Source organism: Hemitrygon akajei, chromosome 5, assembly GCF_048418815.1.
Source record: "Hemitrygon akajei chromosome 5, sHemAka1.3, whole genome shotgun sequence".
In the NCBI taxonomy this organism is placed as follows: Eukaryota; Metazoa; Chordata; class Chondrichthyes; order Myliobatiformes; family Dasyatidae; genus Hemitrygon; species Hemitrygon akajei.
The window spans coordinates 37,238,498-37,261,927 of record NC_133128.1 but is presented as its reverse complement, the minus strand read 5'-3'; the positions used below and the strand labels follow the sequence as shown (position 1 = coordinate 37,261,927).

The 23,430-nt window shown below is 42.0% G+C and overlaps 1 protein-coding gene across 1 annotated transcript; it reads right to left on the bottom strand.

The window, feature by feature from the left end:
• Positions 1-1,337: 1,337 nt before the first annotated feature.
• Positions 1,338-22,448, bottom strand: LOC140727292 (NXPE family member 3-like). Its single transcript, XM_073044552.1, has 5 exons — positions 22,275-22,448; positions 20,245-21,032; positions 8,322-8,395; positions 3,850-4,059; positions 1,338-2,096 (listed from the first exon to the last, which is right to left on the bottom strand). The coding sequence occupies exons 1-5, from the start codon at positions 22,419-22,421 to the stop codon at positions 1,543-1,545; spliced, it is 1,773 nt and encodes a 590-aa protein (XP_072900653.1). The 5' UTR covers positions 22,422-22,448; the 3' UTR covers positions 1,338-1,542.
• Between the last annotated feature and the right edge of the window lie 982 nt (positions 22,449-23,430).

Below are 23,430 nucleotides of genomic sequence, written 5' to 3'. Positions count from 1 at the left end.
TCCTTGAGTGGTCCTGCCTGCTTCTTAGATATCCTCTTGCTCTTGATTGTACAGAATGCATAAAATGCCCTGGAATTCTCTTTAAACCTACTTGCCTAGTGCTTTTCATGGCCCCTCCTGGCTCTCCTAATTCCCTTCTTTAGTTCTCTTCTGGCTTCTTTATAATTCTCAAGGGTACCATTTGATTTTAGCTTCCTAAGCCTTAAACATTTCCTTTTTCTACTTAACTAAATTCAACACCTCTTTCAAGATCCAAGGTTCCCTTACCTTGCCATCCTTCTTACTGGAACATATGCACTTGTCCTGTACTCTGTACAGGTGGTCTTTAAACACTCTGCACATGTCAGATGGGAACTTTCCCAAAAACAGCTGTTCCCAATTAACTCCTTAGTTCCTGCCTAATCCCCTTGTAATTTTCCCCTGCTCCAATTAACTCCCTAGTCTCACAACGTCTGTACTTATCTATGCTATCTTAAAGCTTAAGGAGTTTTGTAACTGGTAACTGCTCTCCCACTTAAGGTCGCTCACCTCGTCAGGCTTCGATGATCCATGCTTCACCCTGTCGCTTCTATGATCCAACACCAGATCTGCTTTGACCTCTTCTCTTGTTGGGCCTTCCTGGATGCACCTAATACATTCAGCCCTGTCTAAACCTCTTACACTAAAGATATACCAGCCTATATGAGGTCGCACACTACAACAACCCTGTTGTTTCACATCTTTCCCTAATCTGCCTGCATATTTGATCCTCAATGTCCTGATGACTATTCGAAGGTAGGTAATATAATCTAGTAGTGTGATTGCATCTTTCTTATTCTGTTCATTTAGACTCAGTGGATGAGCCCTCCGGTACGAGTGCAGCTGTGATATTGTCCCTCATTAATTGCACAACTGTCACCTCACCCATCTGCTTTTATCTTCTTTTATAAAACATCAAAAGACTGGAACTTTACATATCCATTCTTATCCCTCACTCAACTAAGTTTCTTTAATGGCTAAAACAAAATAGTTCCATATACTGATCTAAACTCTAAGTTCATCACCCTCAGTCATAATACTCTTAGCATTAAAACACACACATTTCAATCAGTCTGTCCTATTGAGTCTATAACCTTGTTCCTGTCTGATCTTGCATGTCTAGCCATCTCTCTTCCTTTCAATCCTTCTGTCCTGCTACTCTGGTTTCCACCACTCTGTCAATCTACTCTGAATCCTCCCTAGTAGCACTAGCAAACTAGTTCATTAGAACGTGTGAAAACCAAATAATTGCTGAGTCAGAAATCTGAAATTAAAACAGAAAATGTTGGGAATGCACAGCAAACCATTTTTATTTGATGATAAGTGGATAGTCAATGGAAACAATGCCTGCATAATGTATTGAGTTACATACAGAATTCCCACTAATACTGGAACAAAAAAGAACATAGGATTATTTACACATTCCAAAACAGTTTGATTGTATCCAGTACATACTCCCTATCTGTGGAAAATTCAAAGATGATTAATCTTAAAGCAAACATTGATATATTCTTCAAATGTCCATCAACCTTTTTCAGAAGGGCACACATATGAAAGAAATACATCCATTTCATTCTTTATAATAATTTGTGGAGGGTGTATGTTATGGGGCAGGTAGTGGGCTATGGTCATTTCCCACGCATCTACAAATGCTACATTCATGCCTGCAAATATCCTCCTCAGTACTGAATCAAGCTGATAGGAAAACCAATCACTCTGGCGTAGACTGAGGGATGGTGTAAGGGCCCGTACATTAGCCGTCTTTATTACCACTACTGTATCCGGACTCCTGCCCAAAAGCTGTAGGATTGACCTCCGGATGTACTGCAGCCTCCGAATGTACACTTCTATTGGATAAGAGGCAAAATGGACACATAAGGTAATTGCTATGACTGTATCTTTCCCTCCTCTAACTTCATCTATTTTATTTGAAGTGTACTGCAATAGCTGGCTCCAAATATTGTAGAATTGGATTGGGGGTCCATGGACACGAAATTCCACCATGATGTTGTGCTCCTTGTCTACGGCAAGGAGAGGGCCAGCATTTCCAGAAGAGCCAAGGTCAAATACTTTCAGACCTAAAAGGAATAAAATAAATGTAACTTGCTGGCCATCATTTAGTAAAATGTATACACATGTAAATGGACAACACACTTGATTTTCAGGCTTACAGCACCAAATAGAATAAATGACTTAACACCTTGTCAATGTAATTAAGGAGCTAAGAGATACTAACCTGGCATAGGATCCTTGCCTTTGGTAGTAAGAGACATACAATAATGACAGCTCCCTCCCCTTCCTCAATCTCTTTGTCTCCATTTCTGGAGACAAACTATGAAGTGACATCTTTTATCAACCTACCAAATACAACAGCAGTCTTCACCATACCTCTTCCCACCCTATCTCTTGTAAAAAAAAAGTGCTATGCCCTTTTCTTAATTCCTTTGCCTCCACCACATCTGTTCCCAGGATGCACCTTTTCTCTCCAGGACAGCAGAGATGTTCGCCTTCTTCAAAGAATGAGGCTTCCCTTCCTCCACTATTGATGTTGCCCTCACCTACATCTCCTCCATTTTCCAAACATCTGCACTGCCTCCATCTTCCCACTGCCTTACCAGTGATAGAATTCCTCTTGCCTTTACCTAACACCCCATGAGGCTTCACATTCAACACATCATCCTCCACAACTTCTGGCATCTCTAAATGGATCCTACTACTAAATATATCTTTACCTCTTCCCCACCCCCCTCTGCACTACTTTCCTCAGGGATCACTCCCTCCAAGGTCCCCTTGTCCATTCATCTCTCCCCACTAACAACCCTCTTGTAAATTATCCCTGTAAGCAGCCTAAGTGCTACACCTGCCCACTCACCTCCTCCCTCTCCTCCATTTGGCACCTCAAACAGTCCTTGCAGGTGAGGCAACACTTCACTTTCAAATCTACTGTGGTTGTCTATTGTGTGTAATGCTCCCAGTTTGATCCCCTCTACATTGGTGAGATCAGTCGTAAACTAGGGACACATTGTCGAGCATCTCCACTCCATCCGCCAAAAGTGGAACTTACAGTGGCCAAACTTTTTAATTTGATTCCCATTCCCATTTGGACACGTTGCCAAGATGAGGCCATTCTCAGAATGGAGGAGCAACATCTTACATTCCATTTGGGTAGCCTCCAACCTGATGGCATGAATATTGATATCTCTTTCTGGTTAAAAATAATTCCTCCTCCTCCCCTCTTCTTCTTTTCCCCACTCTGGCCCTATACCCTTTCTCACCTACTTATCACAAAAAACAGAAATAACATATTTTAAAAAAGTGAGGTAGTGTTCAAGGGTTCAATGTCCATTTCAGAATTGGGTGGCAGAAGGAAAGAAGCTGTTCCTGAATAGCTGAGTGTGTGCCTTCAGGCTTCTGCACCCGCTTCCTGATGGTAGCAGTGAGGAAAAGGTCATGCCCTGGGTGCTGGAGGACCTTAAGGGCTGCCTCTCTGAGACTCTGCTCAGATTGTCACATGATATTTCAAAGGAAATTCAGAAGGAGCTTCTTTGCCAACAGAGTTGTGAAAAATTAGAATAGGGAGTGATTCAAAAAGGTAGAAGATGTGTTGAATGAGGGACTGGACAAACAAATGAGGGTGAAGGGTGCAGAAGTTTCTGCTGATGGATTTTTGTGAGAGGACACAAGTATGAGTATTATCACCACAGTGGACTGATGGGCTGAATGGCCTGTATCTCTAGCATTTCCTATATAATCTGCCATATCAGAGACCAATCTCAAATATAACATATGAATTTAATGTACTATCCACCAAAATAAGATAGACAGATTAACCTGGAAGAGATCGAATCAAGTACGTAAACCATTGGTGCATTGTGGAATCTCCAATCAGATACATCTTCTTCCCTCGGAGACAGTCCGTAATGTTTACAGCAGTGTCAAAACGACGGATTTTACAGCTTGATGACATCCACAGGTTCTTGTAATAAAAGCCAGATGGTGATATCATTGGTTTTCCCCGGACACATTCACCAGGAACTGCAGCTAAGAATAAAGTGAACAGAAGTACAGACATTGTGGTGTAATATACATTGGACTAGTAATGCAACCATAATTGGTTAGTCACAGTTTCAATGGCAGCGACATCTTCCAAGAAGTTTATTTAGCAATTACCACGAAGTTTGGTTTTATTCATTTACTGGTGGTGGGATTCTCTGTGCGGGTAGTATTTATTGCTCACCCACCTTTCACTTGAGATGTTGGTGAAGACCTGGTGATGACACCAAGCTCTTCTTCCATCACTTACATCTCTGGGCCTACTTCTTGGGCAAGGATTCCCCACCCCTTTCTCCTTCTTCAACCCACTTCCTCCTCTTAGACATTCCACTTTGGCCTTAGGCACACTTGATTTCCATCTCTAACTGTGTACGTGACATTATTCGTCTTGTCTTTACAACTCCATTCACCTACTCAAACCTCATCCACTCTGAATGTACTGCCCTTCACTCTCCCCTCACCACTGGAGATCTCCCATCTACTGCCATCATAGCTCCCATATCCCACATTGCCCATGTCTACCTCCTATTCAAGATTCACAAACCTAACTGCCCTGATAAGCCCTTTGACTTTGTCTACTCCAACCCCATTGAACTTGTGTCCACATACATTGATTCCATTTTGTTTCCCTTGGTTCAGTCCCTCCCACCTACATCTGAGACTCTTCACATGATCTTGATCAGTTCCATGTCCCTGACCATATTATTTTCACAAAAGCCGTCCAGTCCCCATTCACTTCCATTCCCTATTAGGAAGGCCCTTAAGCTCACTGCTTCCTTCTGAAAAACAGACCTAATCAGTTTCCCTCCACCACCGCGCTCCTCCATTTGGAGGAACTGGCACTTACCCTCAACAATCTCTCTTTTGGCTCCTCTCACTTTCTCTAAGCCAGCTATGCCTGCCTTTTTGTCAGCTACCTGGACCAGTCCATGTTCCAAGTCTACACCAGCAATGTTCCCTAACTCAATCTGTACTACATTGATGACTGCATTGGTGCTGATCTAATCAATTTCATCAAATTTGCCTCCAACATCCACACTGCCTTTAAATGTCCATCTCTGACTCCTCTTCCCTCTTTTTTGATCTCTCAGTTTCCATTTCTGGAGACAAATTATCTATTATACAAATCACTGACACTCACATTTATCTTGACTGTACCTCTTTCCACCCTATTACTTGTAAAAATACTGTTCTTTTCTCTCAGTTCCTCTGACTCCTCCACATCTGCTCTCAGATGAGGCTTTCCATTCTAGGACATCAAGATTTGCCTGTTTTTCAGAAAATGGTCTTCCCTTCCACCACTATCAATGCTACATTCACACATTCTCCCATTTCCACACATCTGCTCTTACTTCTTCCGGCTCGTCATAACAGAGATAGGGATCCCCTTGTCCCTGCCTAACACCCCATGAGCCTCTGTATCCAGAACACCATTCTCTGTAACTTCTGACATCTCCAACAGGTCCTCCATCATGCACAACTCTCCCTCCATCCCTGCCCACTTTCTGCAGTGATTGCTCTCTGTATGAGTTCCTTGTTCACTCAACCCCCTCCCCACACATCCCTCTTCTGGTGCTTACATGACAAATATCAAACCTGCCCTGTACCTCTTCCCTCACCACCAAGACTCTAAAGAATCCATCCAGGTGAGATGACACTTCACCCTTCAAGAATGTCCCCCAAGGCATTCTACTAGTATGTGAAGAGCAAGAAGATAAATGTGAGAGAATAGGACCTATCAATTGTGACAGTGGGAAAGTGTGTATGGAACCAGAGGAAACAGCAGAGGTACATAATGAATACTTTACTTCAGGATTCACTATGGAAAAGGATCTTAGTGATTGTAGTGATGACTTGCAGCAGACCGAAAAGCTTGAGCACGTAGGTATTAAGAAAGAGGATGCGCTGGAGGTTTTAAAAAGCAGCAAGTTGGATAAGTCGCCGGGACTGGGCAAAATATACCCCAGGCCTACTGTGGGAGGCGAAGGAGGAGATTTCTGAGCCTCAGGTGATGATCTTTGCATCATCAATGGGGACAGGAGAGGTTCCAGAGGATTGGAGGGTTGTGGATGTTGTTCCTTTATTCAAGAAAGGGAGTAGAGATAGCGCAGGAAATTATAGACCAGTGAGTCTTATCTCAGTGGTTGGTGAGTTGATGGAGAACATCCTGAGAGACATGATTTATGAACATTTGGAGTGGTATAATATGATTAGGAGTAGTCATCATAGCTTTGTCAAGGGCAGGTCATGCCTTACAAGCCTGATTGAATTTTTTGAGGATGTGACTAAGCATATTAATGAAGGAAGAGCAGTAGATGTAGTGTATATGGATTTCAGCAAGGCATTTGATAAGGTACCCCATGCAAGGCTTATTGAGAAAGTAAGGAGGCATGGGATCTAAGGGGACATTGATTTGTGGATCCAGAACTGGCTTGCCCACAGAAGGCAAAGAGTGGTTGTAGACGGGTCATATTCTGCATGGCGGTCAGTCATCAATGGAGTGCCTCAGGGATCTGTTCTGAGACCCTTACTCTTTCTGATTTTTATAAATGACCTGGATGAGGAAGTGGAGGGATGGGTTAGTAAGTTTGCTGATGACACAAAAGTTGATGGTATTGTGGATAGTGTGGAGGGCTGTCAGAGGTTACAGCTGGACAATGATAGGATGCAAAACTGGGCTGAGAAGTGGCAGATGGAGTTCAACCCATATAAGTGTGAAGTGGTTCATTTTGGTAGGCCAAATATGATGACAGAATATAGTATTAATGGTAAGACTCTTGGCAGTGTGGAGGTTCTGGCAGTCCATAGAACGCTCAAAGCAGCTGTGCAGGTTGAATCTGTGGTTAAGAAGGCGTATGGTGCATTGGCCTTCATCAATCGTGGGACTGAGTTTAGGAGCTGAGAGGTAATGTTGCAGCTATATAGGACCCTGGTCAGACCCCACTTGGAGTACTGTGCTCAGTTCTGGTTGCCTCACTACAGGAAGGATGTGGATGCTATAGAAAGGGTGCAGAGGAGATTTACAAGGATGTTGCCTGGATTGTGGAGCATGCCTTATGAGAATAGGTTGAGTGAACTCAGCCTTTTCTCCCTAGAGTGACGGAGGATGAGAGGTGACCTGATAGAGTTGTACAAGATGGTGAGAGGCATTGAACGTATGGATAGTCAGAGGCTTTTTCCCAGGACTGAAATGGTTGCCACTAGAGGACACAGGTTTAAGGTGCTGCGGAGTAGGTACAGAGGAAATGTCAGGGGTAAGTTTTTTACTCAGAGAGTGGTGAGTGCGTGGAATGCGCTGCAGGCAATGGTGGTGGAGGCAGATATGATAAGGTCTTTTAAGAGGCTCTTAGATAGATACATGGAGCTTAGTAAAACAGAGGGCTATATGTAAGCCTAGTAATTTCTGAGGTAGCGACATGTTTGGCACAACTTTGTGGGCTGAAGGCCTGTATTGTGCTGTAGGATTTCTATGTTTCTATGTTTCTAATGTCAGGGGTTATCTATGGTAACAGGTGCTCCTGGTGCAGCCTCCTCTATGTCGGTGAGACCCGACATAAATTGGGGGACCATTACATCTCTTTGCTCTGTCCACCACAAAAGGCAGCCATCCACTTCAGTTTGGACTCCCGTTCCCATTCTGACATGACTGCCATGAGGAACCCAACACAGGGTGCAGGAGCATTTCCTCATATTCTGTCTGGGTAGCCTCCAAACTGATATTTCCTTTCTCTTGAATTCAATATTTGGATTTGCAGAATGCTTGATTTTGTCAAAGTGATCAGGTCGAGTCACTAGAAGTGACATTCAAGCTTGCTGTAGAGCACAGAGATGGTCTACATCCATCCATCTCTCACCCTCTTTGTAGCTGCAACAAAGGTTGGGGAAATCTGGCTCTAAATACACAGAGCATAATGTTACATCCTGGAGTCCAATGAGAAATCAAACCAATCCATCATAAATAATACTAATTAAAATTCTTAAAATACACCCTAATAACCATGTCTTTAATATAATTCATGTCACTGAATGGTTTGTATAGAATGGAAATTTTGCCTCAGTTTAAATCCTATGTGAATTCATGAATATATTTGGCTGGATAATTTGTAAATGCTTTAATCAAGCTGAACATAAAATGCTAATAGAATTCAGGAAATAACTACATGGATATTTATATTTTGTTTGGAATGGCTGAGGACTTGTACTTCTTACCAAACTATTAACTTAATAGTAATGAATAAAAATAATCTTACGTGCCTGAGGTGAAGGTTTTACAGTTACATAATCTCTGGTACTGGGAAGTAAAGGCTTCTTGAGATTGACTTTACTGTAAATGGAAATATTTCATAGAATAAGTCATTGCATCAATATGTAAAGAGAATGCTTACTAGATATAGCTCAAAAACATGTTCGACTATTCTCTTACTTTGAGCTGCAGTGACACTAACAAGGTAGCTGAGGGTTTCTTGTACATCCCCCATAACGAACAACACAGGTCTCATGGTTCACATTCTGTTGCTTTTAACAGCAATTGTCCAATTTCATGAACTTATCAGGAGATCCAGGTAAATGTCAATATTGTAGATGGCACAAATTCAGCACATCGAAAGATGGTGAGTTCCAATCTTTAGGCAAGCGAGTTTTCACCATGAACCCAGTGCAGTTACAAAATGTCTTCACACTAGAATGCCACAGGTGTGGGTTCTTGTTATCATAGAAACATAGAAAATAGGTGCAGGAGTAGGCCATTCAGCCCTTTGAGCCTGCACCACCATTCAGTATGATCATGTCTGATCATCCAACTCAGAACCCTGTACCTGCTTTCTCTCCATACCCCCGATCCCTTTCGCCACAAGGGCCATATCTAACCCCCTCTTAAATGTAGCCAATGAACTGGCCTCAACTGTTTCCTGTGGCAGAGAATGCCACAGATTCACCACTCTCTGTGTGAAGAAGTTTTTCCTCATCTCGGTCCTAAAAGGCTTCCCCTTTAAACTTAAACTGTGACCCCTGATTCTGGACTCCCCCAACATGGGAAACAATCTTCCTGCATCTAGCCTGTCCAATCCCTTTACAATTTTATATGTTTCTATAAGATCCCCCCTCAATCTTCTAAATTCCAGTGAGTATAAGCCTAGTCGATCCAATCTTTCTTCATATGAAAGTCCTGCCATCCCAGGAATCAATCTGGTGAACCTTCTTTGTACTCCCTCTATGGCAAGAATGTGTTTGCTCAGATTAGGGGACCAAAACTGCAGACAATACTCCAGCTGTGGTCTCAACAAGGCCTTGTACAACTGCAGTAGAACCTCCCTGCTCCTGTACTTGAATGCTCTTGCTATGAATGCCAACATACCATTTGCCTTTTTCACCGCCTGCTGTACCTGCATGCCCACTTTCAATGACTGGTGTACAATGACACCCAGGTCTCGTTGCACCTCCCCTTTTCCTAATCGGCCACGATTCAGATAACAATCTGTTTTCCTGTTCTTGCAACCGAAGTGGATAACCTCACATTTATCCACATTAAATTGCATCTGCCATGAATTTTCCCACTCACCTAACCTATCCAAGTCACCCTGCATCCTCTTAGCATCCTCCACACAGCTAACACTGCCACCCAGCTTCGTGTCATCCGCAAACTTGGAGATGCTGCATTTAATTCCCTCATCTAAATCATTAATATATATTGTAAACAACTGAGGTCCCAGCACTGAGCCTTGCGGTACCCCTCTAGTCACCGCCTGCCAATCTGAAAAGGTCCAGTTTACTCCCACCCTTTGCTTCCTGTTTGCCAACCAATTCTCTATCCACATGAATACCATTCCCCCAATAGCGTGTGCGTTAAGTTTGCACACTAATCTCCTGTATGGGACCTTGTCAAAAGCCTTTTGAAAATCTAAATATACCACATCAACTGGTTCTTCCCTATCCACTCTAATAGCTACATCCTCAAAAAATTCTATAAGAATCGTCAGACAAGATTTTCCTTTCACAAATCCATGCGTCTTTGTCCGATGATTTCACCTCTTTCCAAATGTGCTGTTATCTCATCTTTGACAACCGACTCTAGCATTTTCCCCACCACCGATGTCAGGCTAATCGGTCTATAATTCCCTGGTTTCTTTCTCCCACATTTTTTAAAAAAGTGGGGTTACATTAGCCACCCTCCGATTCTCAGGAACTAATCCAGAATCTAAGGAGTTTTGAAGAATTATCATTAATGCATCCACTATTTCTTGGGCTACTTCCTTAAGCATTCTGGGATGCAGACCATCTGGCCCTGGGGATTTATCTGCCTCTAATCCCTTCAATTTACCTAACACCACTTCCCTTCTAACATGTATTTCTCTCATTTCCTCCATCTCACTAGACCTTTGGTCCCCTACTATTTCCGGAAGATTATTTATGTCCTCCTTAGTGAAGACAGAACCAAAGTAGTTATTCATTTGGTCTGCCATGTCCTTGTTCCCCATGATCAATTCACCTGTTTCTGACTGTAAGGGACCTACATTTGTCTTAACCAATCTTTTTCTTTTCACATATCTATAAAAGCTTTTACAGTCAGTTTTTATGTTCCCTGCCAGCTTTCTCTCATAGTCTTTTTTCCCTTTCCTGATTAAGCCCTTTGTCCTCCTCTGCTGGACTCTGAATTTCTCCCAGTCCTCAGGTGTGCCACATTTTCTAGCTAATTTGTATGTTTTTTCCTTGGACTTGATACTATCCTTAATTTTCAATGTCAGCCACAGGTGCACTACCTTCCCTGGTTTATTCTTTTGCCAAATGGGATGAACATTTGTTGTAGTTCATCCATGTGATCTTTAAATGCTTGCCATTGCATATCGACCATCAACCCTTTAAGTATCGTTTGCCAGTCTATCTTAGCTAATACCTCATACCTCAATCCTTTAAAGGTCTCATACCTTTAAAGTTACACTTCTTTAAGTTCAGAACCTTTGTTTCTGAATTAACTATGTCACTCACCATCTTAATGAAGAATTCCACCATATTATGGTCACTCTTACCCAAGGTTGCTAACAAGATTGCTAACTAATCCTTCCTCATTGCTCAATACCCAATCTAGAATGACCAGCTCTCTAGTTGGATCCTTGACATGTTGGTTCAGAAAATCATCCCGTATACATTCCAAGAAATTCTCTTCCTCAGCACCCTTACCAATTTGGTTCATCCAATCTATGTGTAGATTGAAGTTACCCATTATAACTACTGTTCCTTTATTGCATGCATTTCTAATTTCCAGTTTAATGCCATCCCCAACCTCAGTACTACTGTTATCAAAACAAGCTATATCTATACGGGCTACTTGAAAGACTTATTCAGTAAATTCCCTATCTATGCTTTAGCCACCAGCCCAGCAATATTCTCACTTTAATGATACTGTATATCCAAATTCTTTTTGACATTTTTGTACCATTATTCTTTTAGGCAGTGCATTAAAGCCATTCTGCAAGTAAATATTTTTCTCAATGTATTTGTGGCCTTTTTGCCAGTTGTTTTGAACCTTCACATTCCATTGCCAATTCCTCAACAAAGGTAAACTTTTCTTCTCATTAAATCTGTAAAATGCTTATTTTTCTATCATCTCTATTAATTCCTAGCTGCACTCTCTCCTGTCACTGTCTCTCTGTTTACATAATGTGGCTCACATGGCTTTGAAGCTGCAAACCCTTGAGTTCAGAATTGGACTTGGTTCTTCAGTTGAGGCCAAAATCATAATTTATGAAAATATTAGTTGAACTTCTTTTATTTTTATGCCTAGGATTATCTTTGTCCATTGAACATTTTTCTCAACGTGACCTGCCACTTTTAGATTCTAAGTCCAGTTAATGGGCTGACAGTTGAATGGGGCAGCCCCTTATTTGGGACAGCTCTTAAAGAACAAAAATTAACCAAGAAAGTAGCTGGGATTCCCTTTGTTTACTTGGGACACTCTGCCACTTAACTGAGACCGGAAATTGTTGCTGAACAGTTTCCAAATAGTGTCCGTTGTGTGCACTTATTCACTGTTACACCATGCTTAGAGTGAACAGTTTTTAAATAGCATCAGTTGTGAATGCTTGTGTTATGTTATGCATTTGTGCCAATGTATACCAATTCTAAAAACAGTGATTTTTGATACTTCTGCCTTTAAAAAAAAATTAAGATCCTTGCCAAGGTGCAGAAAGGCAATCCACTATCCACTATCCACACTAGGTATCTGTGCTGATTTTGTTCATTTACGGTCAATCAAAAGAACACAGCAGCATAAACTGGATGAATTCCTCTGTCAATAATTGTTAGGAACTGATACAGTATAGTTTCATTATGTAGTAGTGTTGGTAGCATTCTAATTTGTTCTGTATATTTTTTAAATATATAATTGTTATTCAGTTATACCTTTTCAAATATTTCCATGAAACTTCAGCAAATTAACTATATAACCAAATCCACTGTATAAGCAAGGGTCTGGCTTTTCCTGTGGATTTCTAAAATTGTACCACATTCCATAAATGTAATCTCTTTCAATACTTATTTCCAATGTACAATTACCTGCATGATGTTTTATCAACTTTGTTCCTGCAATTTCACTTAATCATTTTCTATTGTTGTTCCCTTGTGTTCTCTTTAATTACTGTTACTGTTTGCACTTACTGTTTACTGTATGCAATTCACAAATGCAGTATAATCATGCTCACTCCCTCTATAAACAACATTACATACAATTGAAGACGACAATAATCAGCAACAGATGGTGTCCTTCAGACTTGCAGCTGGATGAATTGCTGAAAGTTAATCCAGTTAAAAAGTACATTTATCGATTACATCCTTCATAGTCAAACCTCGCTCACTTCCACAGCCTCCAGGCACATCTTCCCACTTTTATCTCTAATAGGTCCTACCTTCACTCCTGTCATTCTTTTGTTCTTCACATATTTGAAGAATACCTTGGGGTTTTCCTATACCCTACTAGCCAAGGCCTTCTCATGTCCCCTTCTTGCTCTTCTCAGCCCCTTCTTAAGCTCCTTTCTTGCTACCCTATATTCCTCAATAGACCCATCTGATCCTTGCTTCCTAATCCTCATGTATGCTGCCTTCTTCCACCTGACTAGAATTTCCACTTCACTTGTCACCCATGGTTCCTTCACCCTACCATTCTTTATCTTCCTCACCGGGACAAATTTATCCCTAACATCCTGCAAAAGATCCTTAAACATCGACCACATGTCCATAGTACATTTCCCTGCAAAAATATCATCCCAGTTCACACCCGCAAGTTCTAGCCTTATAGCCTCATAATTTGCCCTTCCCCAATTAAAAATTTTCCTGTCCTCTCTGATTCTATCCTTTTCCATGATAATGCTAAAGGTCAGGGAGCGGTGATCACTGTCCCCCAGATGCTCACCCACTGACAGATCTGTGACCTGACCCGATTCGTTACCTAATACTGGATCTAGTATGGCATTCCCCCTAGTCGGCCTGTCAACATACTGTGACAGGAATCCATCCTGGACACACTTAACAAACTCTGCCCCATCTGAACCCTTGGACCTAATCAAGTGCCAATCAATATTAGGGAAGTTAAAGTCACCCATGATAACAACCCTGTTATTTTTGCACCTTTCCAAATTCTGCCTCCCAATCTGCTCCTTGGTATCTCTGCTGTTACCAAGGGGCCTATAGAATACCCCCAGTAGAGTAACTGCTCCCTTCCTGTTCCTGAATTCCACCCATACTGACGCAAAAGAGGATCCTGCTACATTATCCACCCTTGCTGCAGCTGTAATAGTATCCCTGACCAGTAATGCCACCCCTCTTCCCCTTTTCCCCCCCTCTCTATCCCTTTTAAAGCACTGAAATCCAGGAATATTGAGAATTCATTCCTGCCCTGGTGCCAGTCAAGTCTCTGTAATGGCCACTACATCATAATTCCATGTATGTATCCAAGCTCTCAGTTCATCACCTTTGTTCCTGATGCTTCTTGCATTGAAGTACACATACTTTAGCCCTTCTACCTTACTACCTTTATACCCTTTATTCTGCTGCTCTTTCCTCAAAGCCTCTCTCTATATTAGATCTGGGTTTACTCCATGCACGTCTTTCACTGCTCTATTGCTCCAGGTCCCATTCCCCTTGCAAATTAGTTTAAATCCTCCTGAACCATGCTAGCAAATCTACCAGCAAGGATATTGCTCCCCCTCGAGTTCAGGTGCAACCCATCCAAACTGTACAGGTCCTACCTTCCCGAGAAGAGATCCCAATGGTCCAAAAATCTAAAACCCTGCCTCCTGCACCAAATCCTCAGCCACGCATTCAACTGCCATCTCCTCCAATTCATACCATCACTATCACATAGTACTGGCTACTGGCAGCAATGCTGAGAACGCCACCCTTGAGGTCCTGTTCTTCAGCCTTCTGCCTAGTTCCCAAATCTCACACTTCAGGACCTCATCACTCTTCCTGCCTATGTCATTGGTCCCAACATGTATCACAATTTCTGGTTGCTTTCCCTCTCATACCAGGATGTCATGCACCCGGTCAGAGACATCCCAGACCCTGGGACCCAGGAGGCAGCAAACCATGTGGGTGTCCTTCTCACGTCCACAATATCTCCTGGCTGCTCCACTGACTATAGAGTATCCAATGACAACAGCTCTCCTCTTCTCCATCCCATCCTTCTGGGGTCAGACTCAGTGCCAGTGGACCTGCCACCATGGCTCACACCTGGTTGGTTGTCCTCACCAACAGTATCCAGGACAGTAAACTTATTATTCAGGGGAAAGGCTACAGGGGTGCTCTGCACTACCTGTCTACTCTCCTTCACTTTACCCCTCGGACTGTCACCCAATGACCTGCTTCCGGCAGCCTAGGTGTGACTACCTCCCTGTAGCTCTCATCTATGACTGCCTCATTCTCCCTTATGAGTCGAAGGTCATCCAGCTGCTGCTCCAGATTCCTCACACGGTCTTACAGATCACCCAGCCGCAAGCACTTCTGGCAGATATGACTCTGTGGGAGAGGGGAGTTCCCCTAAGACTGCCACATCTCACAGGAGAGGCACATCACCGTCTCAGGGGGCATTACAAAGACTAACTGGGAACAAGCTCGTCCTCTGCCTCTTCTCATCAAAGCCTCAAATCTCCACTCCTTCACTGGCCCACTCACTCATTGGCCACTTGCCACAGGCCACTCTGCTTCAGGTAACCCTCTATTTATTTATTTGAGCTTTTCAAACTGCTTGGTCACCTGACCTCAATTGCCCAATCAGCTGCTTTCTGCTGAGTCTGAGCTATTCAAATCTTGATTTTCTCATCAATGGCTTTCGGTGATCTTTTTCAAATATACAGCAGGCTCAAAGGGCGAGTAGCCAGCTTTTGCTCTGAATTTAACTTTAGTCTTAACACGAGAAAGTCTAAAGGATCTCTGCTCAAAATGTCGACTGCTTATTTACTTCCATAGATGCTGCCTGACCTGCTGAGTTCTTCTAGCATTTTGCAAGTCTTGATTTGTCTTTTAGCCTGATTGTAAATAAGTCTAAACAGCTTACAAGAAACAATCTGAAATAACATTGCCTGCTCTGGAGTTCTGCCATCTTAAACCAGTACAATCCATTCAGACAATGATTATTTGTATTCTGCTCTGTCACATTTGGTGTGTGCATGTTCCTTGTGAGGTTCAAAAAATCTGAGTGACTGTAGAAGTTAGGGAAGGAAGTATGCTCATGCATGATTGTTCTGAGCTGAGATATTAAAAACTGGCCCTTACAGTCAGAGCATACAAAACTTATTACCCTGCACCTTTTCAAGAATTTCAGAATTCTAGTACACCCTATTTAAAATCATAAAAGTTTAATTGCCTAGTGGCAACGGAAACTGTATCACCCATGATCTAAGGACTGTGGTTGTGGTACACTTTAGGTGCAGAATGTTAATTTGACCTAGGTAGATTACACTAATAAACACTTCTGAGTGAGGCTACCAGCCACTTCCATGTGCAATCCATGTTTATGCTTTCCACCCTTTCCTGACTAGATATTTTCAAGACTTACTGGTCAAGCACTTTCTAAAGGTCTCTGGCTGTGTTACAGGGTGTATTTTGTCTGGCATTTACCAATGAATGCCTCAAAGGTGACATCACTGGAGGCTTTATCAAAATAATGACTGACCACTCAAGTGGGTCAGGCACTTTGTGGCAGAAGGCAAAGATGTGCCCATTGTAGGAGCCATATATCAATCCCCTATCTGCATTGAATTCTGTGTTGCACATTTACTATGTTTATTATGGTAACTGGTCATGTGAGTGGGGTGAATAAGTTCAGTATCCTTGCTTGTTTTGCGGCAGTTTGTAGCTTGGGACTGGTGGATCTATATCTTTTGCTGATCACCCGATATCATTGTGATAATGCTGAATAATGCTTAATTATGCTTAACTTACACTCAGGTATGCTTAAGTCTCATCTTTTTAAAATTATGTTTGCTAATTGCGAATTAAGGATTGAATGAAGGATTTCACTATTGTAACTGGGAGTAGGTCATGCAAGTATAACAAATCCATAGTGGTCAGAAGAAGTAGCAATTATTTTTGTTTTAGTTTTGGTTTAGGTTTTCTGATACATTTCTAACAGAAAAATAATTTTCAACAGTTATACCAAATAAGCATCAGCATTCAGATGTATCCAAGAAGTTAAGATCACTGCAGCCTGGAACAGCTTAGGGCAAGTAATGAACTTTTGTTGATATATGCTGTGTGTTTGGATTTGAAACACTGTTTTGAATGGCCAGTGTTGCCTGTCCAGTTGGACTAAATAAAGTTGTAAGCTGTGTAGTGGTGTTTGTATGAAGAGTTCGATTACATGGTTCAGTTGAAAAGTTGAAGAATTGAATTGCTTCCATTGTTGAAAAGCTGAATTGAATTTGATGCTGTTTTGTTTGGTTTGCACACTTGGAAAACAACATGAGTCCAGCTGGAAGCAGTGTCCTTGAAGCCAAGACTAAGAGAAATTAAACAAACTCGCGATGTTGAAGGTCAATTTGTTGGAGGAAATGAGAATATTTACAAAGCCTCAGGACAGGCTGTGACCATGTATAAGATTGAATTCAGCACACCTAAAGTGTGTGCAGCATATTACCATGCATCTGACACCACATTTCTGCACATTCAAATGGAGGCTGATTTAGCTGAGTGATACGCAAGACAGCAAATATTGAGAGATAAGCACTCTCTGGAACAACAGGTGGAACAGCTTTAAAGAAATATGGAGCAGCTTAAATTGCAGGAAGAAATAGCAGCCAAGATGGCCAAAGTGCTAAGGGCTTCAAGTGCTAAACATTCTCCAACAGAACAGCTCTATGTTGAGAGTCCCTATATTGAGATGGAGCAGAAAAAGTCCAACTTACTAGATACTATTACGGATACATCTGAAGAACAAATGTCTATGAGTCATGAGTTTGAGTCCCAAAGGGTAGTTCAGTGTGTTCACACTCAGCCTGCAGCAAGGAGATGCTCTGAACCTATGCCATGTCCAAGAACACAAGGTGCTTTGAGGGCATTGATTTACAGTGTGAAGAAACTTGTGTTTGAGATGATAAAGGTCTAACTCCCACACTGGAGGTCATAAGAACCCGAAAGGAAATAACAAGTTTTCTGATACAACATATTGCATTCATTTATCATCTATTTGTGAGGGCTTTCAAGAATAGCATTGAAGGCAAGTCTGACAATTATGGTGAATATCTCTATTTTCTCCAACAGTCTGCTGGAGGTTATCCTGGAAAACTTGTCCGAAGTTGCCAAGGATTTGTAGGGAAAGGCCAACTAAGGTGGCAGGCAGGTGGGTCTCCGGCCCAGCAGTAAACCTAATGACTAGATGAAGTGAGGGTTATGAGTGGAGAGCCAGCGGTAACACAAGATAAGAGGAGTGTTGGGTCAGTCAATCAGGAGGTATTGGGTGGACTCAGGATGCTCTCCAATGTCTGCAGGAGCTTGTACTATAGTGCAGGAACAAAGGACTGGAGGCAGCTTAACGTTTAGAATGTCCCTTGTCGCTTCCTGGTGGTTCAATCTTCCTAGATGCAGGAGACATTTGATGCATGGGTGATTGGCAGTACCGCAGTAAGTGCTCAATTTGTTTCTCTGCCGATGCTCACGCTCTTGGTGGTTGGGTGGGGGGGGGGGGTAAGGTTTAAGGGAGCTCTCCCGATCAACCTGGTTTCTGGAGGCATTGGTAAAGAAGGTCCTGCAGCCTGAAATGGTTCTGGGAATGGAACTGAGATTCTAGCTGATTATCTGCAGAGTTGCTTCATAAGACACTTGTCAATTAGAAGTGGCAGAGTGATGAGGCATTTGATGCTAGTGGCCATTTCCTGGGTAGAAAGATTTTCTTTCAAGTGCTCTGAGAGGCCGTGATGGTAGTGCACCAGCATCGCTTCTGCATTCCAGCTGCACTCTGCCATGAGGTTCCGAAATTCCACAGAACTGAGCGTGAGCATTGGTGCATGCGAAGCGTCCAACCAGTACCTCATGGATGGTTGAAAATCCAGCACATCTCAGCATTGTGAAATCTTCACATTCATTGCAAACCGTGGTTTTATTGTCCCAATTCACAGCAGTGCAGGTCAGAGCTTACCTAATCATGAGAGAAACACAAGGGCAGTCTTGGCTCAGTCTGTAACATACAGAGATGGCCGGAGCTTGAAATGCAAGGCCAGCTGGGACAGGAAGTCGTGGCTTGGCACTGGGGATGAGTTGAAGTGTTCAGGCACCGGAATCAGGGAGGAGGTTGAGTGTCGTGGGATTGCTGTACTGAAATGGAGAATTATAGAGTTAATAGCTTCCTGCTGCTTCAGGATTATGTGTGCCTGTCGACAGACTACTTTCTTTAGGATAGCAAGCTTTGTAGGTCATTCACTGGTTCACTCATCTGTCAGGAAACATACAGGAGTCTTGACCCAAATGCAAAGCAGCAGAGATGACCTAGCAGTGGGTGATAACTTTTCCTGCAAAATAACAAGCTATGAGGGGCCATAAAACAAGAGAGAACCCATACTTAACACAACAAGGCAACAAGGTTACAGTGACTAGGAGCAGCTGGTTGTGACTGGGTGATTCGATGGGTGAATAAGGACTGTGGATAAGAGCTGGGTTTAAATAGGCTGCAGGTGATGAGTTGGAAACATGTAGCAGGTGACTCCTGTTAGCTGGGTGGTGACTTGGAGATGCAGGCTTTCATCTAGGTTAAATCTTTGAGAATCAATTAGTCTGAGTAATAGAAAAGTACAGCACAGAAACAGGCCCTTTGGCCCATCTGGCCTACGCTGAGCCATTTAAACTGTCTACTTCCATTGACCTGCACTGGGACCACAGTCCTCCATACCTCTACCTTCCATGTATCTATCCAAGCTTCTCTCAAACGTTGAAATCGAGCTTGCATGCAATACTTGCACTGACAACTTGTTCCACATTCTCATGACCTTCTGAGAGAAGGTCCCCTTAAATTTTTACCTTTCACTCTTAACCCATGATCTCTAGTTATTATCCCACCCAACTTCAGTGAAAAAAAGCCTGCTAGCATTTATCCTAACTATCACCCTTATAATTTTGTATATCCCTATCAAATTTCCAAACGTTCCAAGAAATAAAGTGCTAAGCTATTCAATCTTTCCATGTAACTCATATCCTCTAAACTCGGCACCATCCTTATAAATTTTCTCTGTACTCTTTCAATCTTATTTACATCTTTCCTATAGGTAGGTGACCAAAACTGCAAATGTACTCCAAATTAGGCCTCACCAACATCTTATACAACTTTAACAAAGCATCAATACTTTGTACTCAATACTACGATTTATGAAGACCAATGTACCAAACGTTTACCTTACAGCCCCATCAACCTATGACAGCACTTGGAAAGAACTATTGACCTGTATTCCCAGATCCCTTTGTTCTACTGTACACCTCAGTGCTCTACCATTCTCTGTGCAAGACTTACCGTCGATGGTCCTACCAAAGTGCAACAACTTGTACTTGTCTGCATTAAATTACATTTGCCATTTTCAGCACATTTATCCACTGATCCAGATTATACACGACCAAAAAGAAAAATTGTCAGCATAGCAATCTTGCTACAGTTTTGCTAAATCAAGAAACTAAGTTATAATTGAAAGGAAATAAATAGCATACCTTTGGAAAAATTTAATATCTTCCCCCTTCAAATTCAGTTTTACATATCCTGCTCTGTCATAGTTGACACGAGAAGAGCAGAGAAGCTTTTTTGGTTTGTAACAGAACCAAGGCTCTCCAGTCCTGAGGTCAGTAAAATTACAAAGTGGTTTACTCTGAGGTAAAAATGCATTGCATATTGTAGTCTCTGAAATAGCCCCATATTTGAAGGTACTTTTCAAAAACACTCTAAATGGCTGTTCTTCACGAAGTCTCCAAAGTACCTGGATCCCTTCACTAGGATGAACCAGTGAAACAGACACGTGGACTTTTCCTGGCCAGAATAAAGTAAAATTGATGTGATAAGTTCCATTTTGGTGATCTATAACCATTCCTGCTGAACCGGCTTTCAACTCTGGAGTGTGGATCCGGGCTTGGAGATAGTCACCCCCGTATTGCTTCGGATTTCCTTCAAAATCGTACATACGCACCATCACCTGTAACTGATCTCCAACATAGAAAGTCTTTCCAGAATTCAAAATAACAAAACGTGTAAGTGATGGGTTGCTGCTTTTCCGGAAAGGCACACTGGAGTTCGAAGGCTTTGGCCACTCAATCATTTTCAATACAGCTGCACCTTCTGATCTTTCCTCAGGGGTAAAGCTGTGACTCTGGTAGCCATACTGCAACAGCTTGTGTGTCCAATCAGGCTTCAGCACTTCCATGTCTTGCTGTATTGTGGAATAATTCTTTAGAGGTGGATACCTGCTCCATTGGGAGTCTGATTGAGAAAGTGAATGTATATCTGACTGTGGAAAGAAAAATAATTCAGTATTGAATATCTTATGTTGGCATCTGAGATGTTCCTAGAAGATTTATCTGCCAACCACAAGGGAATTCAGAGAGTCTATCCAGAGCTATGAATCCCACTGTCTTCTCGATGAAGTCACATTGAGATCCGAGAAGAACAGGGTTACTGAAGTTGTGCCTTCCTTTGAGGATTGCAGCATCCATCAGAAACACCCATCTCAAGTAACGTGGTACTTCTGAAAATTTATCAGACTGAAGGTGCCCCAGAGTGAGTTCCTGTCTGGGTAAAGGTATTACAGAATTCCAGAGTTGGTGAGAGAAAAGAAAACAATCTACACAGTGCTTCTATACCCGATCACTGCCCAATAACTTCTGTTGTATGGCAAAAGAAAAAAACAACAGGGTGGGACTTTATCATGACACCATGTTACTGGACAAGTGACCTGAAAGTATAGTCAAGGTTACACAGTGGGAAATAATTTAGTCAAAGTATCAGAAATCACAGGGTATCTACTGAGCTGTTCATCAAAATTAGTTTTCCTACATCATTTGTACACTTAACTATTCAAAGTGTTTCCTGAACAATAATTTGAGCAACTTATTCCCAGTCTGAAATATCTAAGAACACCAAATACTTAACCCCTGTGAGTAATAATAGCAGAAATATAGACAACAGAAGGCAAACTGGCAGACTGAATCTGTGTGCTGAAAAGCTACCACTACCTCTGTTCTTCAACATTGAAGTCATGTAATAGAGGAGGATATCAGAAGGAAATTGTGTTATTTCAGAGATTTAAAACTGGATAATCTTAGTACAATAAAATTAGCTCACTTGCTCTTAGTTGCTAAACCAAAGGACATGGGGACCATGAATCAAAATGCCTGCTTCCCACTAATACTTTAACACTCAGCAGGAAGACGTATCCTCACTACCCAGATCCCAATGCGACATTGAAGTGGTGGTGTCATGCCTACATTTGAAATGTAATTAAAAAGGAATGCGGTAAAGGGACATGACATTCTCATACATCTCCAAAAGAGCATCTGGGCCCTCTCCCTGCTCTCATAAACCACCAAGGTGAACAGGGAGAAACACAGCTCCTGCTCAAAATGGCTACAACAGAACTATGAACAATCTGATCCTTTCCTCTTGGATCTGGTGTTAAAAAGAAAAGCTTTTAAATATTGTTTCTTCATGCTCAGTTTACTCGATCGATTTTTCAGAATACCATTTTACACACCTTGATGAGCTGTAAGTTTATAATTACCACAAGCAGTGTCAGCGATACCAGAAACATGTAAAGGAGCTGCTTGGAATTGAAATAAAGAGGCACTTTGATTTTACATTGGTCATTCATATTGGAAGGTTGATGTGTTCCCTTGCCCATCGGTCTGTTTAAAACTTCTTTTCAGCAAATCTGAAATTTAAATGATTCAATAAATTTAAGACAAACAATTTTAACCTGACAGCTTTGATGTCAAAGTAAGTTTATTATCAAAGTACATGCATGCCCCCATATACTACCTTGTGATTCATTTTCTTGCAGGCATTTAAAGGAAAACAAAGAAATACATTAGAATTTATGGAAAACTATACATAAACAAAGACTGAAAACAACCAATGGGCAAAAGAAGACAAATTGTGCAAATAAAAAACTATAATACTGAAACGTGAGGTGTAGTGTCCTTGAAAGTGAGTCTGCAGGTGGTCGAATCAGTTCAGCATTGAGGTGAATGAAGTTATCCACAGTGGTTCAGGAGCCTGATGATTGTAGGCCAATAACTGTTTCTGAACCTGGTGGTGTGGGACCCGAGGGTCCTGTACCTCCTGCTCGATGGTAATAATAAGAAAAGTGCATAGCCTTGATGGTGGAGGAACCTGATGATGGATGCTGCTTTCTTCCATTCCACTCCATTCAAAGAGAAAACTTTGACCATATTTTCCACAGATCCAAATAAGGTTCTTCTGGAGGACTGGAATCTGGTTACCATCTAAAGGAATGTCCATGGTAATTCTGCTAATTTTCCATCAATCAAGGTAGTATGGATAAAAGCAAACACAATATATGAGGAAAAAATATAGCTGAAAAAATTTGGCAGCTGAAAAATTTGGCCTGTCCCCTAAAACCCTCACTAATTTTTATAGATGCAACGTGGAAAGCATTCTTCTAGGGTGCATCACAACCTGGTATGGATGTTGTCCTGTCCAAGACCAGAAGAAGCTGTAGAAGATCGTGAACATAGCCCAGCACATCACACAAACCAATCTTCCATCCTTGGACTCACTTTACAACGCATGCTGTTGGCGCAGTGCTGTCAGGATAATCAAGGACATGACCCACCCAGCCAACACACTTTTTGTCCCTCTTCCCTCCGGGAGAAGGTTCAAGAGCTTGA

What these genes read in the sequence shown, in the direction of transcription:
- LOC140727292 (XM_073044552.1), bottom strand. Translation starts at nt 22,421, where the DNA reads ATGGGCAAGGGAACACATCAACCTTCCAATATGAATGACCAATGTAAA. An exon ending in GATATTAAATTTTTCCAAAG is followed by an intron (nt 8,396 to 20,244) that starts GTATGCTATTTA and finishes TTCCATTTACAG; the next exon opens with TAAAGTCAATCTCAAGAAGC. An exon ending in AAAACCTTCACCTCAGGCAC is followed by an intron (nt 4,060 to 8,321) that starts GTAAGATTATTT and finishes CTTTATTCTTAG; the next exon opens with CTGCAGTTCCTGGTGAATGT.